This window comes from Scylla paramamosain, unplaced genomic scaffold (assembly GCF_035594125.1).
Source record: "Scylla paramamosain isolate STU-SP2022 unplaced genomic scaffold, ASM3559412v1 Contig62, whole genome shotgun sequence".
NCBI classification, from domain to species: Eukaryota; Metazoa; Arthropoda; class Malacostraca; order Decapoda; family Portunidae; genus Scylla; species Scylla paramamosain.
Genome location: NW_026973727.1, coordinates 145,001 through 164,729, shown reverse-complemented (window position 1 = coordinate 164,729; position 19,729 = coordinate 145,001). Strand labels below are relative to the sequence as shown.

Below are 19,729 nucleotides of genomic sequence, written 5' to 3'. Positions count from 1 at the left end.
AATCTTTGGGATGTACTTTGCTTTCTTCAAGTCTAAGTAGACACCATCCACCCATCCATCTCTCTCCTGCACAATATTAACTATCCTTGAATGAAAGGACAGTAAGTTTATGGAGCATGATCTTCCCCTTTTAAATCCAAATTGACAATTTACTAAAACTTCATCTTTTTCCAGGTGTTCCATCCATCTTTCCTTTATTGTTCTTTCACATAATTTTCCTTCAGGAGGAGGCAGTAGACACCTGCTAAAACAATAATTACTCCCAGTGAGGTCTAAAGCACTGGATCAGGGGGTACTGTGAACTTATCATTAAACCTACCTGTGATCTCACTGAACTTTTCCTTTTGTGTCTCACAACACAAGGGGGCAGTCACAGCCTGCCCTATAAAGACAACTCTCTTCCTCCACACAAAACTACAAGCACCTAATAACACACACAACCTTCACTCAAAATTTCAAAATTCATGGCAACTCCTACACCAGCTTTGGAGTCCTCATCTGGGGAGGGGACCACAAATGTCCCCTGGTTGGACTGCTCTGCTGATGACGCCCCTAAGTATCTTGACACCCCCTCAATTTTTTCTTCATTTACTTCTGCAACATTTGTGATCTAAGATCTAATTTTCAGTCTGTAGAACACCACCTCTCCTCTTCTAAACATCATCTTCTTTTCCTCACTGATACTCAGGTGCCTGAGGCAACTGACAGTAGCCCTTTTTCTGTTCCCTCCTACTTTCTCTATCCTCATTTTCAATCCAAAGCTGGATGTTGCATTTATGTGCGCAACAATTTAACCTGCTCTCATGTCCATGCTCTTGAATCTTCCGAGTTTTCCACTATCTGGCTACGACTACAGAGTCACTCTCAAACTAAATTTATCTGTGCTGTATATCTCTCACCTAACTCCTCTGATTATAAGAAATTCTTTGACTACTTAACTTCCAAAGTGGAGCACATTCTGACACTCTTCCCTTTTTGCAGAGATCTCCATTCTTGGAGACTTCAGTGTTCACCACCAGCTTTGGCTTTCCTCTCCCTTCACTGACCATCCTGGTGAATTAGCCTTCAACTTTGCTATGCTCTACGACCTAGAGCAATTGGTGCAACACCCTACTTGTATTTCTGACCGTCTTGGAGATATGCCCAACATTCTTGACTTCTTCCTGACCTCTAATCCTTCTGTTTATGCTGTCACCCTCTCTATTCCATTGAGCTCCTCCGATCACAGTCTCATATCTGTATCTTGTCCTATCACTCCAATCCCTCCTCAGCATCCCCCTAAGCAAAGGTGCCTCTGGCATTTTGCCTCTGCTAGTTGGGGGGACCTGAGGAGGTATTTTGCTGATTTTCCTTGGAATGACTACTGCTTCTGTGTCAGAGACCCGTCTTTGTGCGCTGAATGCATAACAGAGGTGATAGTGTCTGGCATGGAGGCATACATTCATTCCTCTCTCTTTTTCTCGGACTAAACCTTCCAAACCTTGGTTGAACACAGCTTGTTCTCGTGCTATACATGATAGAGAGGTGGCCCACAAAAGGTACTTAGCCTTCCATCACCAGAATCTCATGCACTTTATATTTCTGTCCGGAACCATGCCAAATCTGTTCTCCATCTAGTCAAAAACTCCTTCATTAATAGAAAGTGTCAAAATTTTTCAAGATCTAACTACCCTCATGACTCTCTGACATCTAGCCAAAAATATCTCCTGGCATCTAGCCAAAAATATCTTCAATAACTTTGCTTCTTCTTCTTCTTTCCCTCCTTTATTTCAACCAGATAGCACCACTACCATCACATCTATTTCTAAAGCTGAACTCTTTGCTCAAACCTTTGCTAAAAACTCTACCTTGAACGATTCTGGGCTTGTTCCTCCCTCTCCTCCACCCTCTAACTACTTCATGCTACCTATTAAAATTCTTCACAATGATGTTTTCCATGCCCTTGCTGGCCTAAACCCTTGAAAGGCTTATGGACCTGATGGGGTCCCTCCTATTGTTCTCCGAAACTGTGCCTCCGCGCTTGCACCTTGCCTAGTCAAACTCTTTCAGCACTGTCTGTCAACATCTACTTTTCCTTCTTGCTGAAAGTTTGCCTACATTCAGCCTGTTCCTAAAAAGGGCGACTGTTCTAATCCCTCAAACTACTGTCCTATTGCTTTAATTTCCTGCCTATCTAAAGTTTTTTAATCTATCCTCAACAGGAAGATACTTAAACATCTGTCACTTCACAAACTTCTATCTGATTGCCAGTATGGGTTCCGTCAAAGCCGCTCTACTGGTGATCCTCTGGCTTTCCTTACTGAGTCTTGGTCATCCTCTTTTAGAGATTTTGGTGAAACTTTTGTTGTTGCCTTGGACATATCAAAAGCTCCTGATAGAGTCTGGCACAAAGTCTTGATTTCCAAATTACCCCCCTATGGCTTCTATCTTTCTCTCAAGTTTCCTTTCTGACCGTTCTATTGCTGCTGTGGTAGACGGTCACTGTTCTTCTCCTAAATCTATTAACAGTGGTGTTCCTCAGGGTTCTGTCCTGTCACCCACTCTCTTTTTATTATTCATCAATGACCTTGTAAATCAAATTTCCTACCCTATCCACTCCTACGCTGATGATACCACCCTGCACTTTTCCATGTCTTTTTATAGACGTCCAACCCTTCAGGAGGTAAACATTTCATGCAGGGAAGCCACAGAACGCCTGACTTCTGATCTTTCTAAAATTTCTGATTGGGGCAGAGCAAACTTGGTATTGTTCAATGCCTCAATAACTCAATTCCTCCATCTATCAACTCGACACAGTCTTCCAGACAACTATCCCCTCTTCTTCAGTGACACTCAACTGTCCCCCTCTTCTACACTGAACATCCTTGGTCTGTCCTTTACTTATAATCTGAACTGGAAACTTCACATCTCATCTCTAGCTAAAACAGCTTCTATGAAGTTAGGTGTTCTGAGATGTCTCTGCCAGTTTTTCTCATCCCCCCAGCTGCTAACTCTGTACAAGGGCCTTATCCGTCCATGTATGGAGAATGCTTCACATGTCTGGGGAGGTTCCACTCATGCCGCTCTTCTAGACAGGGTGGAATAAAAAAGTTTTCGTCTCATCAACTCCTCTCCTCTAACTGACTGTCTTCAGCCTTTCTCATCGCCGCAATGTTGCATCTCTAGCTGTCTTCTACCGCTATTTTCATGCTAACTGCTTTTATGATCTTGCTAACTGCATGCCTCCCCTCCTCCCATAGCCTTGCTGCACAAGACTCTTCTTTCTCTCACCCCTATTCTGTCCACCTCTCTAATGCAAGAGTTAACCAGTATACTCAATTATTGATCCCTTTCTTTGGTAAACTCTGGAACTCCCTGTCTGCTTCTGTATTTCCACCTTCCTATGAATTGAATTCCTTCAAGAGGGAGGTTTCAAGACACTTATCCTTCAATTTTTTTTACTTTTCTGGGACTGGCATCTCGGTGGGCTTTTTTTTTTTTTATTGGATTTTCGTTGCCCTTGGCCAGTGTCCCTCCTACATAAAAAAAAAAAAACACTATTCAAGGACACTGGTCTATATTTTAGTGTATTTTCCTTATTTCCTCTTTTGTATGTTGGTGTAATATTTGTTCTTTTCCAGTCTTTTGGTTCTCTTCCCTGTGATAGTGATGTCACCACTAGACTGAATTTTATCAGGCAGTTGTTCTGTACATTCCTTCAATATCTTGTTTGGTACTCCATCTGGATCAGATGCTTTAATTACTTCAAGTTCTTCCATCATTTTAAGTATTTCCTCATAACTGACTGGGACTGCACTCAGTATATATCTCACCAACTTATCCCTTCCAGCATCAAACTCCCCTTCCACAGTAAATAACAATCTGAAACTATTGTTCATAACCTCCACCATGTCCTGTTTGGTTTCATTTATACACTTATCTTTTATATCTCTTTTATAGTTTCTTCTCTCCATTCTTATTATCTCAATGTACTTGTTTCTAGCATCAATATATTCCTCCCATCTGCTCTCAGTTTTCCTCTTCTTCCATCTATTCCAACCATTTGATTTACAATTTGTAGTTTCTTTGCATTATGTATTGAACCATTCTTTACCCTTTCTACATCTCACTCCTCCTTTAGGTACAAATTTCTCCACAGCAGAATTATATTTCCTTATAAATTCATCTCATTTTCTGGAACATCTACATCTTCAAAGTCTTTCCAGCCCATGGCAACAAACTACTTTCTTAATTTTTCAAAATCATCTTTACTATATTTAAATCTTCTTACCTTATAATTTTCATCAGTGATTACATTTTCATTTTTCAAATTAAATTCCATCAACATGTGGTCACTTTTACCTAGAGGGCTATCATAGTGTATTGTTTCAATAATTTCCATGTCCTTGGTAAACACTAAATCAAGTCTTGATGGTTTATCTCTTCCACTAAATCTTATATCACAGTCTACCCACTGAGTCATCAAGTTTTCCACTGTTCAGGTTAACAGTCTATTACTCCATGAGGTCTCACTTCTATTAGTTGTCAGTGTTTCCCACTTTATCTCCTTACAATTAAAATCACCAACAATAACTATATCACTACTTTCCATCACTATCTTTTCAAGACCTTTTAACACATCTACCAACGTCTCTTCGTGTTCTTCTTTTTGCCAAGCATTGGTCACAGGTGGCACATACACTCCTACATAATTCATTATCCTTTCTTTTCCACTTCTAATCATCACTTGTAGAATTTCAGACTTGTCTTCACTTTTTATTACCCTCTCCACTTCAACACACTTTTTAATCAGAATGATCACTCCCCCCTCCTCCCTTGTCACTTCTGTTTTTCATCCATAAATCATATTTACCAGTGTCAGGAGTTCCCCATTCATTTTTCCATTTTGTCTCACATAATACAGCAACATCCGGTGCAGTTCTGTTTAATAACTCATTTAATTCCATCTTTGTTGACATTAATCCATTTACATTAGTATAACATACTGTTTGATGTACCATTTCTTTATTCTCATGTCTCTTACTCTTCAGAAAAACTTCTCTTTTTGTTGTTTGTCTTTTTGTTTAGCCTCATTTATCAGCTCCTTTTGCTTCAACCTTTCAATCTCATCCATATCCCTGTTTATCCATACATTTTTATATTCTTCATCTCCAGACAACCTCCAAGACCCACTAATTACCTCTTCTGCTTGTACCTACATTGCAAACTTTGTGTGTGTGTGTGTGTGTGTGTGTGTGTGTGTGTGTGTGTGTGTGTGTGTCAGATATACACACAGCTCTGCAACACACACTTGTGCACACACACACACACACACACACACACACACACACACACACACACACACACACACACACACACACACACACTGCACCCAAATCAGGCAGTTAAAAAATTAAAGACCTGTTGTTGTTTGAGATCCCTTACCACTCCCTGTACTCTCCTTTTGTCTCATCCCACAGGCATTGTCCATGATGCTTCCTTTGTTGTGGTTCCATCATGGCAGGCATGGAAGTGCCTCTCACTGCATCACCGCCTCATGATCATTGAGAGCATGGACACAGACACTGAGGTGCGGCGCCTCTCCCCCATCACCCTCATTGCCAACACAAGCCACTTTTTTTTTTTATCTTGTCCTTATAAATCTATTTACCAGATTGTCAATTCCACATGGGATTTTTTGTGAGTGTTACTAATGCCTTCTCCTCCTCCTCCTCCTCCTCCTCCTCCTCCTCCAGGCCCTAGTGGGTACGTGGACCTCCTCAATGGACAGATGGACAGAGGCTGGTGTGCTGGCTACATGTATCAGGAGCAAATCTCAACCTTCTTCTCCGTTGTGGCATCAGGGATGACATATGAGATGGCCATGACCAGCATGCCCCTTCAGGTACTGCTGTGGTGCTTGTAATGGTGTTGTAGTGGTTGTAATGGTGGTAGTAGTAACAGTAGACAGTGATTGTAGCTATGGTAATAGTAGTTGTAGTAATTTTCAGTGGTATAATAATAATTGTAATTGAAGATAAACAGCAGGCAATTTACACCAATCTTTTTGACGCATAACCTAACATCATTTAACCCAGCCTAACCTCACAACCTAGCACAATCTCACCCAACACTAAGCCAACCTAATCTAACTTAACCCAATCAATTATTATTTCAGGAGCTGCATCTCTAACCTGACCTCACCACACTGACCCTCCACTCACATCACATCTTCAGGTGCTGCGTCTGCACCTGCCACACAGTCCATCCTCTGAGGCCGTTGTCCTGCTCATCTTCCCAAAGCCTCAGCGTTATGACACCTATGTGGATGGTGTCTTTGTTCCCCCAGCCAACCTCAACACCTCTGCAGCCGGCTACAAGCTGTTGCCTGAGAACCCCACCCATCCTCAGGCTTTCCTTCCCATGTTGGACAATGTAAGGGATGGCTGTGTGCTGTGTTGTGTTGTGTCGTGTTGTGTTTGGAATGTAAGGGATGGTTGTGTGTTGTGTTGCATTATGTTGGGAATGTAAGGAATGACTGTGTGTTGTGTTGTGTAGGGAATATAAGGAATGGCTGTGTGTTTTGTGTTGTTTGAGGCACTGGAGCTCTGTACTTTGCCCAGTCAGTTTGGGGCAAAGGACCAACTGCTCTGCCTTGTCTCTTCCTGCTGGTAACAGAACAACCACTCAGCCTTGCCTCTCCCTGTCAGTTTTGTCATGCCTCCCTATCTGTTTAGTTTTGTCATGCCTCTCACTGTCAGTTTTGTTATGCCTTTCTCAATTTTGTCATGTCCCCATGTCAGTTTTGTTGTGCCTCCCTGTCAGTTTTGTCATGCCTCCCTCTCAGTCTTGTCATGTCTCCATGTCAGTTTTGTCAGGCCTCCCTGTCAGTCTTGTCATGTCTCTCCCTGTCAGTTTTGTCATAGCTCTCCCTGATAGTTTTAGGCAAGGGAAACACTATTATGCCATGCCTGTCTCTGTCGCCACCTCTCCAGCTCACCCAGACCCTCCCCTGCAGGCAATGGGGACCAGCTTCTTCCAGCGCAGTGCTAAGTTGGTCCATGTGGTGCTGTGCGAAGGCCACATCCTTGACATCAAGACCACACCCATGATCACCCTCACCAGTGGCCTCATGGTGAAGGAAGATGAGTTTTATGAGCAGAACGTGGTGTTGAATCTGGCCAGCCTGTTTGAGGTATCCCCAGACAACATCAGGGTCATCAGTGTTATGCAGGAGCTCTCCAAGAGACAGCAGGGAAGGCTGGAGGTGGGCACAGTGAGGATGCATGTTGGGTCTGGTCTGTGTTGAGTCTGACTGTGGTGGGTGCAGCTGTGTTCAGTGTGGCTGTGTTGAGTCTGGCTTTGTTGGATCTGTGTGTTGTGCATGGCAGTGTTGGTCTGTGTTATGTGTGACCATGTTGTTTGTGGCTATGTTGGGTGTGGCTGTGTTTGGTGTGGCTGTCTGGGCTGCCTGGTCTCCCTTACTAGTAGGAGCTCAACATGCAAGACTTATTCTCAAATGTTTGGGAGTTTCAACTAATTGGAGATCTAATGGAATTTATCTGAGTTTTCAAGGTAATTTTTATGACACTTGTGATAGGGAATGATTTCACCATGAAAGGGCAGGATCAAACCAGTTTATGCTGTGAGGCTTTGCTGTGGAAGTATGTGGACAGCTGTGGTGTGCCTAAGCTCTTGGGATGTAGCAGGGTGGTCCACAAGACTGTCCCATTACACTAAGAGCCAATGGAGCTAAGAGTGTGAGTGATGTGTGCAGGAGTGTGTGGTGCTTTGTGTGGGCCATCCTGTGTGAGATTGCCAGCCTGGTATATAGATAGATAGATAGTGGTAGTTTAACAAGGACTGCCAAATGAATGGGAAAGTTGCCTATGAGATTCTTACTATTCATTATATCTGAAAATAATTACTAAAGAGAACAAAATGTTTAAGAATACAACTTAAATTTACTTAGGCTGAAGTGGCCAGCGCTCACACTACAAGCCTGAATGGTGAGGAGGAGGAGGGAGCAATTGGTGGGGAGGTGATTCCCTACAAGAAGCTGGTGCAGAGTCTTGAGAAGGCCGTCAATAGATTCCAGGATGGATCATGCAGCAACTGTGCCTCTCTCTCTTGGTAAAGTGAACCTCTGCTCTTTGTTCCTTTGTGATCTTATGTTGTCTCTTCCTCCAATGCTTCCTCTTAAGGCAAACACTACTCTGTCTCTTTACTGCCTTGAGTCATCTCTCACTCCTGTAACTCCTTTTGGTAAAATAACACTGTTCTCTGCCCCTTTACTGCCTTGAATCATGTCCTCCTGCACTTTGTCATCAGCTGAACCATTAACAGAGGTAGTGTGTTCCTCCAATACCCACCTCTCTTCCTCAGGTGAGTGACCCCATTGAGCCACCACCCAAGGAAGCCCCTCCAAAGGCCACAGAGGAGGAAGGCAGTGTTGTCATTCTGGATGCCAAGTTGTTCTACAAGCAGCAGGAGAAGGAGGTGGCAGAGAAGATCAAGGAAAGCCTGGCAGTGACTGAGTATGCCAAGCCATCCAGTGCATTGGTGCTGAGTGGTGTGTCCAGCAGTGTGGTGCAGTACACAGTGTTTGAAATGCAGCTGTCCTTTACTGTGCTGGATACAGAGGTGTGTGTGTAGTTGTAGTATACAGGGACTAAGCTACACACCTCTGGTTCTGTCTCCTCCTTTATTCATCCATCAGTTTATGTACATTTCTTGCCTCTCTCACCTTTGTTTTTCTACTTGTGATAAACAGGGGCTGGGCTACATTCCTTATCCCATCTCTGTATTCATTCAGTTCTTGTGTGTGTGTGTGTGTGTGTGTGTGTGTGTGTGTGTGTGTGTGTGTGTGTGTGTGTGTGTGTTTACCTAGTTGTATTTACCTAGTTGTGAAATACAGGACGAGATCCACACTAGGCTTGTGCCATCCCGTCTCCATATCAACTTTTTATCTAGATTTTCTTTAAATTTATGAATTGTCTTTGCACATACAGTCTCATCCTTAAGTTCATTCCACACTGTTATACTTCTGTGTGGGAAGCTATGTTTCTTGATGTCTCTTCTGCAAACACTCCTATTCAGTCTCCTTCCATGTCCTCTTGTGTCTCTAGTATCTGGTATCAAGAGGTCTTCTCTGTCCGACTTTTCCATTCTTTCCAGTATTCTATATATATAGCTATCAAATCACCTCTTTCCCTCTTTTTTTCTAGTGTAGTCAGGCCCAACCTCTTCAACCTTTCCTCATAACTATACTCTCTTAAGCTTGCAAGGATTTTAGTTGCAGCTCTGGATTCTTTCTAACTTTCTTGTATCCTTTTTCAAACTTCGACCACACTGATGCTGTGTACTCCAATCTCAGACGTATCATCGTTGTTATCAGTTTTTTATCATACCTTCATCAGTATAGGAGAATACTATCTTGATGTTTTTCAGCAGTTTATATGTTTCTCCTATAATTTTTGTTTATGTGCTTCCAAAATGATAAATTATCAGTAATAATTACTCCTAGGTCTTTTTCTTCTGATCTTATAGAGATTTCCTCATTCCCTAAGTAATAGTTGCCAACTGGTCTTTTCACACTTTTTCCAAACCTCATCACACTACATTTTTTAGCATTAAACTCCATGTTCCACCTCATTAACCCTTCATTAATCTTAATTAAGTCTTGATTTAAAGCATTGCAATCCTCTTCATTTGTTACTTTCCTCATAATCTTAGCATCATGAGTGGAAATGTTCATGTAACTTTCTACACCTTCTGTCACTTCGTTTACATAAACTGTGAACAAAATAGCCACTCGTTACTGTTCTCCAGTTCGACCTGCTGCCTTTAATTACTGTCCTCATTTCTCTGTTTGTCAAAAAGTCAGTCATCCACTTTAAGTGATCCACTGAGTCCTCCAGTTTTTTCCAATTTCCATATTAGTCTTCTGTGTGGAACTTTATTGAATGCTTTTCTCAGATCTAAGTATATGCAGTTAGCCCATCCATCTCTCTCTGGCACTATATCTATTACTCTTGAGTAGAAATATATCAAATTTGTGACATAAGATCTCCCTTTTCTGAAAGCAAACTGTTTCTCTGTTATCACATTGTTGTCTTCTAGGTATTTCACCCATCTGTTCTTGATAATCTTTTCACAAATCTTTGCCACCACACTTGTGAGTGATACAGGTCTATAATTTAATGGATCTTCTTTACTTCCAGTATTGTGGATTGGGGTAATATCTGCCCATTTCCAATCTATGGGTACTCTACCTTTTACCAGGGTGGTGCTAATTATATTGTGCAACACTGAGACTAATTGTGAGCTATGCTCTTTTAAAATCCAACTGGAGACACCATCAGGACCCATTGCTTTCCTTACATCCAGGTCTTCCAACATATTCTTTACTTCATCTACTGATGTTTTAATCTCCTTTAAGTCGGTCCCTTTTTCTAATGCTGTCCTCTCATCTCTGAAATCATTTTCCTTAGTAGACACAGAGTGGAAGTATCTGTTAAACACTTCAGCTACCTCTTCTGGGTTATCCACTATCTCTTCTCCAGCTTCTACTGTGCTTGTTTCATCTTTACTCTTTAATTTTCCATTAATGAATTTATAAAATAATTTTGGTTGGTCTTTACATTTCTCCACAACATTCTTTTCAAAATTTTTCTGCTCATCTCTGTGAGTTTTAAGAAATTCGTTCCTCTTCCTTATATAATTGTTCCACAGGTCCAGTCTCCTGTTTTTCTTCCACTTGTTCCATGCTTTTTCTCTCTCCAATCTAGCTGTTGCACATCTCCTGTTGTACCAATCCTTTTTGAAAAGGTTCTCTGTTGATCTTTTGGGTACCCATTTCTCTACTCCCTTATTATAAATGTCCAGGAAAGCTGTCCACTTTTCCTCTATGTCCTCCTTTTGAATAACCATGTTCCAATTCACTTCACTGAAATACTTCCTAAGTTGTCCAAAGTTAGTTTTGCTGTAGTTTAGCCATTCTCTTCTGTGGTCCTCTTTTCTTATACTGAGGTTATTATCCATAGCTGTGAACTGAATCAGCTCATGATCACTTTTTCCTATTGGGTTTATGTATTTAAGGTCTTCTACTATTTCTTGTTTCTTGGTGGAAATTAGATTGAGCCTTGAAGGTGCTTCATTTCATCTAAATCTTGTGTCATCTGTAACCCATTGTGTCAGGACATTTTCAATAGCCAGGTCTAGTAGCTTGTTCCCCCATGATGGCTCACTGCCTTCCGTGGTCCAATTCTCCCAAGATATCTCTTTACAGTTAAAGTCCCCCATCAGGAGTATATCGTCATTTTCCTCAAATAACTCCTTGTGTCCTTGTGTCCTCAAGCATTTTGTTATATTCATCCTCTCTCCAAGAGTTGGAATAGGGGGGAACATAAGTCACCACAATGTTACAGTATCTTACAATATTCTGTCTTAAGTTTATTTTCAATACTTCTGCCTCCTCCACCCCATATGTGACAGATTCCACTAATAAATCCTTCCTAATTAGAAGCATCACACCTCCTCCCTGTTTATTTTTTTCTATTTCTCATTCAGAGGTTGTATTTTCCTTCACCAATATTTAATATATCCCTTCACTTGCCAATTTAATTTCAACAATTCCCATGATGTCCGGTTTCTCCTCTTTTAATTTCTTTGATCTCTCCAGTTAGCTCTTTTTCTTCTTGTAATGTCCCCACTAATTTTTCCACACATGTCTTTTCCTTCTTTTCTCTTTCAGTCCACTGAGGTGTATACTCTTCCTTCAGACCAAATACCACGACAGTTTTTTTCTTATCCTCAGTTTCTCTCACCAAGTTTTCTTTGTTTTATAACTTGAACAACTTTTTCTGTTAGCTTTTTGTTGTTTGCCTTTGTTTGTTCCTCCACAATTTTCCTAAAATCTATCTTTTCTTTCTCTTGTTCTTTCTTCCAATTTTCCTGTTTTACATTTAACTCTTCCACTTTGCCTTCATATTCCATTGCTTTCTTTTCATATAACGTTTGTTTTTTATGTAGATCGTCATATGCACCTCTCCACACCCCCTTCTCGGTGATCAAAGTTTCAACCATCTTCTCCATCTTGTCAAATCTATCCTTCATTTCCTTCATTTCAGTTTCCAGTGTGATAATTCTCCTTCTCATCATTGCTTTCCTGACCCTTCAGTCCTCTTCCCCAAATCCCGAGGTCTCTCTGTCTAGCCTTCGAGACGGTCCCCATTGGCATAAACAACATAGTGGGGACCGAAGTAGACCCCTCTTCACCGCTCATTATAACAATTTAACTGCTTTGGAGACGAAACAGCAACGAGTAGAACCAGTGTGAACTCTCATACTCTGTATTTCCACTAGGGCAACTCTCAGTGACGTAGATGGCTGGATTTTTAGTGTGTGTGTGTGTGTGTGTGTGTGTGTGTGTTTAGTAAACTTTCAGGCCTTTTTGGTTCCCATGAAAGGACTCAAAGATACACCAATGTTACATATAAAGAGCAATAAAATAATATAATCTTTGTTAACATGATGTGAGGAAGTGAGGAGACAGACAGGAATTTTTTTTTTTTCTTTTTTTTATAGAGTAATAAAACAATATAATTTCTGTTATTGTTCAGTTTGTTGACAAAGATTCTGGATTGTAGTTTGATGGCAAGGCATTGAAGGTGAGGAGATGACAAAATCAAGTTAAATTTTTTGGGATAGCGTAATAAAACAATATTAATTCTGTTATCAAGAGGCATTCAGTTTGTTGACAAGGACTCTGGCCCAGTGCTTGGATGGCAAGACTTTAAAGGTGGGGTAGACAGGAATAATCGAGTCAAGTTTACTTTTTGCATACATGCATGAAGTAATAAAACAGTATTATTTCTATTATCATGATACATTCATTCAGCTTGTTTACAAAAATTCTGGCTTAATGTTTGATGGTAAGGCTTTCAAGGTGAGGAGATGGACAGAAATTACTAAGTTAATTAAGGGACTGTAATTAACTTTTTTGAATGAAAATGTGTGCAAAAAGCAACATTGGTCTGTGCACACTGAAAAATCATCCAGCACTTTGGCAACAATCTGCCAAAGTTTGAGCTGTGTGTCTGAGACATAGCTTGTTTACACTCAGGCTTTAGATTACACCTTGTGGTACTCCTTATGTTTTGCTGTTTTTCATATACTGTATCTGTTTTTTTGTGTGTGCATGATTTTTGGAGACTTTTTCAGATGTGTGGCATGTTATCCCTAAGTGGTGGGAGGGGAGGGAGTGGGACAGTAATTACTGGATAATGAGTCAGTACTCAGTTGGCCTAAGGTGAGGCCAGGGCATGTATGTACTGCCACGCTGGTGCCAGACCATCCACATGACTCATAAAATTTATGAGAGGAATTGTGTTACTATCTTCTGTGAAGACCATAACCATAGCAGAGTCTTGTAAGTACAGTCACTAGGGTGTTGTAGGGAGGTCCACAACACTGTTCCTTCCCACCAGAGACCAGTGGGCCTAAGAGTATGAGTGATGTGTGTGTGAGTGAGTGTTGCTTTGTCTGGGATTGGTGGCCTGGTGTATAGATAAGTAGATAGATGAAGGGAGTAAAATTACACCTTCTCTGTTATCCTTCCATAAGAAAGCACAGAAGTTGAGAGGAATTGCATCTGTACTGTATTTTCTTTCCTGAGCCTCTTCTCTCTCCTCCTCAGGCCAGACATTTGTGGGCAAACTGCTGGCAAAGACTGCTGAGGGACACTTTGAGGTTATCCAGAGGTATGCCAAGTAAGAAACAGAAGAGAATGTTACAAGGAGGAGGCAGCAGGCACCTGCCAAAATGATAATTACTCCCAGTGAGGTCTAAAGCACTGGATGATGGGGTGCTGTGAACTTATCATTAAACGCAGCTGTGACTTCACTGAATGTTTCCCTTTGTGTCTCACAAGAAAAGGGGACAGTCACAGCCTGCTCTCTAAAGACAACTCTCTTCCTTCACACAAAACTACAAGCATCTAATTACACACACACCCTTCACTCAATTATCATGGAGACTCCTACACCAGCCTCATAGAGTCACCATCGGGGGAGGGGACAACAAATGTCCCCAGGTCAGACTGCTCTTCTGGTATCGACCCTAAGTGTCTTGACACCGCTCAACTTTTTCTTCATTAACTCCTGCAACATTTGCAGTCTTGGATCTAATTTTCAGTCTGTAAAAACACCATCTCTCCTCTACTAAACCTCATTTTCTTTTCCTCACTGAAACACAAGTGTCTAAGGCAACTGACATTAGCCCCATTTTTGTTCTCTCCTACTTTCTCTATCCTCATTTTCAATCCAAAGCTGGATGTTGCATTTATGTGCACAACAACTTAACCTGCTCTCTTGCCCATGCTCTTGAATCTTCCGAGTTTTCCACCATCTGGCTACGATTACAGTCACTCTCAAACTAAATGTATCTGTGCTGTATACCTCTCACCTAACTCCTCTGACTTTAAAAAAATTCTTTGACTTCTTAACTTCCAAAGTGGAGCACATTCTGACCCTCTTCCCTTTTACAGAGATCTCCATTCTTGGAGACTTCAATGTTCACCATCAGCTTTGGCTTTCCTCTCCCTTCACTGACCATCCTGGTGAACCAGCCTTCAACTTTGCTATCCTCCACAACCTAGAGCAATCGGTGCAACACCCTACTTGTATTCCTGACCATCTTGGAGATATGCCCAACATTATTAACCTTTTCATAACCTCTAATCCTTCTGCTTATGCTGTCACCCTCTCTTCTCTGTTGGGCTCATCCAGTCACAATCTCATATCTTTATCTTGTCCTATCACTCCAATCCTTCCTCAGCATCCCCATAAGCAGAAGTGCCTCTAGGATTTTGCCTCTGCTAGCTGCAGGGACCCAAGAAGGTATTTTGCTGATTTTCCTTGGAATGACTACTGCTTCCATGTCAGAGACCTGTCTGTGTGCAGAGTACATAACAGAGGTAGTAGAGTCTGACATGGAGGTGTACATTCCTCACTCTTTACCTTCCAAATCTTGGTTTAACACAGCTTGTTCTCATGCTATACATGATAGAGAGGTGGCCTACAAGAGGTACTTAAGCCTTCCATCACCAGAATATCATGGGCTTTATATTTTTGCCTGGAACCATGCCAAGTCTGTTTTCCAACTAGCCAAAAACTCCTTCATTAACGGAAAGTGTCAAAATCTTTCAAGATCTAACTCCCCTTGTAACTTCTGGCACCAAGCCAAAAACATCTCCAATAACTTTGCTTCTCCTTCTTTTCCTCCTTTATATCAACCAGATGGTACCACTGCTATCACATCTATCTCTAAACCTGAACTCTTTGCTCAAACCTTTGCTAAAATCTCTACCTTGGACAATTCAGGGCTTGTTCCTCCCTCGCCTCCACCCTCTGACTACTTCATGCTACCTATTAAAATTCTTCACAGTCATGTTTTCATGCCCTCCCTGGCCTAAACCCTCGGAAGGCTTATGGACCTGATGGGGTGCCTCATATTGTTCTCCGAAACTGTGCCTCTATGCTTGCACCTTGCCTAATCAAACTCTTTCAACTCTGTCAGCATCTACCATTCCTTCTTGCTGGAAGTTTGCCTACATTCAGCCTGTTCCTAAAAAGGGTGACTTCAAATCCCTCAAACTGCCATCCTATTGTTTTAATTTCCTGCCTATCTAAAGTTTTTTAATCAATCATCAACAAGAAGATTCTTAAACATCTTTCACTTCACAACCTTCTATCTTTTTTTTTTTTTTTTTTTATGTAGGAAGGATACTGGCCAAGGGCAACAAAAATCTAATAAAAAAAATGCCCACTGAAATGCCAGTCCCTAAAAGGGTCAAAGCAGTGGTCAAAAATTGGTGGATAAGTGTCTTGAAACCTCCCTCTTGAAGGAATTCAAGTCATAGGAAGGTGGAAATACAGAAGCAGGCAAGGAGTTCCAGAGTTTACCAGAGAAAGGGATGAATGATTGAGAATACTGGTTAACTCTTGCGTTAGAGAGGTGGACAGAATAGGAGTGAGAGAAAGAAGAAAGTCTTGTGCAGCGAGGCCGCGGAAGGAGGGGAGGCATGCAGTTAGCAAGATCAGAAGAGCAGTTAGCATGAAAATAGCGGTAGAAGACAGCTAGAGATGCAACATTGCGGCGGTGAGAGAGAGGCTGAAGACAGTCAGTTAGAGGAGAGGAGTTGATGAGACGAAAAGCTTTTGATTCCACCCTGTCTAGAACAGCAGTATGAGTGGAACCCCCCCAGACATGTGAAGCATACTCCATACATGGACGGATAAGGCCCTTGTACAGAGTTAGCAGCTGGGGGGGTGAGAAAAACTGGCGGAGACGTCTCAGAACACCTAACTTCATAGAAGCTGTTTTAGCTAGAGATGAGATGTGAAGTTTCCAGTTCAGATTATAAGTAAAGGACAGACCGAGGATGTTCAGTGTAGAAGAGGGGGACAGTTGAGTGTCATTGAAGAAGAGGGGATAGTTGTCTGGAAGATTGTGTCGAGTTGATAGATGGAGGAATTGAGTTTTTGAGGCATTGAACAATACCAAGTTTGCTCTGCCCCAATCAGAAATTTTAGAAAGATCAGAAGTCAGGCGTTCTGTGGCTTCCCTGCGTGATATGTTTACCTCCTGAAGGGTTGGACGTCTATGAAAAGACGTGGAAAAGTGCAGGGTGGTATCATCAGCATAGGAGTGGATAGGACAAGAAGTTTGGTTTAGAAGATCATTAATGAATAATAAGAAGAGAGTGGGTGACAGGACAGAACCCTGAGGAACACCACTGTTAATAGATTTAGGAGAAGAACAGTGACCATCTACCACAGCAGCAATAGAATGGTCAGAAAGGAAACTTGAGATGAAGTTACAGAGAGAAGGATAGAAACCGTAGGAGGGTAGTTTGGAAATCAAAGCTTTGTGCCAGACTCTATCAAAGGCTTTTGATATGTCCAAGGCAACAGCAAAAGTTTCACCAAAGTCTCTAAAAGAGGATGACCAAGACTCAGTAAGGAAAGCCAGAAGATCACCAGTAGAGCGGCCTTGACGGAACCCATACTGGCGATCAGATAGAAGGTTGTGAAGTGATAGATGTTTAAGAATCTTCCTGTTGAGGATAGATTCAAAAACTTTAGATAAGCAGGAAATTAAAGCAATAGGACGGTAGTTTGAGGGATTAGAGCGGTCACCCTTTTTAGGAACAGGTTGAATGTAGGCAAACTTCCAGCAAGAAGGAAAGGTAGATGTTGACAGACAGAGCTGAAAGAGTTTGACTAGGCAAGGTGCAAGCACGGAGGCACAGTTTCGGAGAACAATAGGAGGGACCCCATCAGGTCCATAAGCCTTCTGAGGGTTTAGGCCAGCGAGGGCATGGAAAACATCATTACGAAGAATTTTAATACGAGGCATGAAGTAGTCAGAGGGTGGAGGAGAGGGAGGAACAAGCCCAGAATCGTCCAAGGTAGAGTTTTTAGCAAAGGTTTGAGCAAAGAGTTCAGCTTTAGAAATAGATGTGATAGCAGTGGTGCCATCTGGTTGAAGTAGAGGAGGGAAAGAAGAAGAAGCAAAGTTATTGGAGATATTTTTGGCTAGATGCCAGAAATCACGAGGGGAGTTAGATCTTGAAAGGTTTTGACATTTTCTGTTAATGAAGGAGTTTTTGGCTAGTTGGAGAACAGACTTGGCATGGTTCCGGGCAGAAATATAAAGTGCATGAGATTCTGGTGAAGGAAGGCTTAAGTACCTTTTGTGGGCCACCTCTCTATCATGTATAGCACGAGAACAAGCTGTGTTAAACCAAGGTTTAGAAGGTTTAGGACGAGAAAAAGAGTGAGGAATGTACGCCTCCATGCCAGACACTATCACCTCTGTTATGCGCTCAGCACACAAAGACGGGTCTCTGACACGGAAGCAGTAGTCATTCCAAGGAAAATCAGCAAAATACCTCCTCAGGTCCCCCCAACTAGCAGAGGCAAAACGCCAGAGGCACCTTCGCTTAGGGGGATCCTGAGGAGGGATTGGAGTGATAGGACAAGATAAAGATATGAGATTGTGATCGGAGGAGCCCAACGGAGAAGAAAGGGTGACAGCATAAGCAGAAGGATTAGAGGTCAGGAAAAGGTCAAGAATGTTGGGCGTATCTCCAAGACGGTCAGGAATACGAGTAGGGTGTTGCACCAATTGCTCTAGGTCATGGAGGATAGCAAAGTTGTAGGCTAGTTCACCAGGATGGTCAGTGAAGGGAGAGGAAAGCCAAAGCTGGTGGTGAACATTGAAGTCTCCAAGAATGGAGATCTCTGCAAAAGGGAAGAGGGTCAGAATGTGCTCCACTTTGGAAGTTAAGTAGTCAAAGAATTTCTTATAGTCAGAGGAGTTAGGAGAGAGGTATACAGCACAGATAAATTTAGTATGAGAATGACTCTGTAGTCGTAGCCAGATGGTGGAAAACTCGGAAGATTCAAGAGCGTGGGCACGAGAGCAGGTTAAGTCATTGCGCACATAAACGCAGCATCCAGCTTTGGATCGAAAATGAGGATAGAGAAAGTAGGAGGGAACAGAAAAGGGGCTACTGTCAGTTGCCTCAGACACCTGAGTTTCAGTGAGGAAAAGAAGATGAGGTTTAGAAGAGGAGAGGTGGTGTTCTACAGATTGAAAATTAGATCTTAGACTGCGAATGTTGCAGAAGTTAATGAAGAAAAAGTTGAGGGGGGTGTCAAGACACTTAGGGTCGTCGACGGAAAGGCAGTCCGACCTGGGGACATTTATGGTCCCCTCCCCAGATGGGGACTCCGAGGCTGGTGTAGGAGTCGCCATGATTTTAAAATTTTTGGAGTGAAGGGTGTGTGTGTTATTAGGTGCTTGTAGTTTTGTGTGGAGGAAGAGAGTTGTCTTTAGAGGGCAGGCTGTGACTACCCCCTTGTGTTGTGAGACACAAAGGGAAACGTTCAGTGAGGTCACAGCTGGGTTTAATGATAAGTTCACAGCACCCCCTGAACAGTGCTTTAGACCTCACTGGGAGTAATTATCGTTTCGGCAGGTGTCTACTGCCTCCTCCTAGTAGTATCTGATCACCAGTATGGGTTCCATCAAGGCCACTCTACTGGTGATCTTTTGGCTTTCCTTACTGAGTCTTAGTCATCCTCTTATAAAGATTTTGGTGAGACTTTTGCTGTTGCTTTGGACATATTAAAAGTTTTTGATAGAGTTTGGCACAAAGCTTTGATTTCCAAACTACTCTTCTGTGCCTTCTATCCTTTTCTCTGTAACTTCATCTTAAGTTTCCATTCTGACTGTTCTATTGCTGCTGTGGTAGAAGATCACTATCCTTCCTTTAAATCTATTAACTATGGTGTTCCTCAGGACTCTGTCTTATCACCCACTCTCTTCTTATTATTCTCCAGTGACCTAAACCAAACTTCTTGTCTTATCCACTCCTACACTGATGATACCACCCTGCACTTTTCTACGTCTTTTGTAGAAGTCCAACCCTTCAGGAAGTAAAGAGTTCATGCAGGGAAGCCACAGAAGACCTGACTTCTGATCTCTCTAAAATTTCTGATTGGGGCAGAGCAAACTTAGTGTTATTCAATGCCTCAAAAACTCAATTCCTCCACCTATCAACTTGACACAACCTTCCAGATAACTATCCCATCTTCAGTGACACTTAACTGTCCCCCTTTCTAAACTGAACATCCTTGGTCTGTCCTTTTCTTATAATCTAAACTGGAAATTTCACATC

General features: G+C 42.0%; 1 protein-coding gene across 8 annotated transcripts in view; it reads left to right on the top strand.

The window, feature by feature from the left end:
• The window catches only part of LOC135098440 (uncharacterized), a 55,976-nt gene that overhangs the window by 29,484 nt on the left and 6,763 nt on the right, over positions 1-19,729 (top strand). For 3 of the 8 annotated variants that reach the window (XM_064000812.1, XM_064000811.1, XM_064000815.1), the window contains 6 exons: positions 5,460-5,569; positions 5,736-5,884; positions 6,217-6,414; positions 6,998-7,246; positions 7,952-8,112; positions 8,365-8,501. In XM_064000812.1, the coding sequence (XP_063856882.1) occupies positions 5,771-5,884; positions 6,217-6,414; positions 6,998-7,246; positions 7,952-8,112; positions 8,365-8,368 (726 nt within the window). In that variant the 5' untranslated portion in view covers positions 5,460-5,569; positions 5,736-5,770 and the 3' untranslated portion in view covers positions 8,369-8,501. Of the gene's footprint in view, positions 1-5,459; positions 5,570-5,735; positions 5,885-6,216; positions 6,415-6,997; positions 7,247-7,951; positions 8,113-8,364; positions 8,623-13,678; positions 14,075-19,729 lie in introns of those variants that run through there. The other 5 variants (XM_064000810.1, XM_064000809.1, XM_064000808.1 and 2 more) reach the window with 3 other exon arrangements.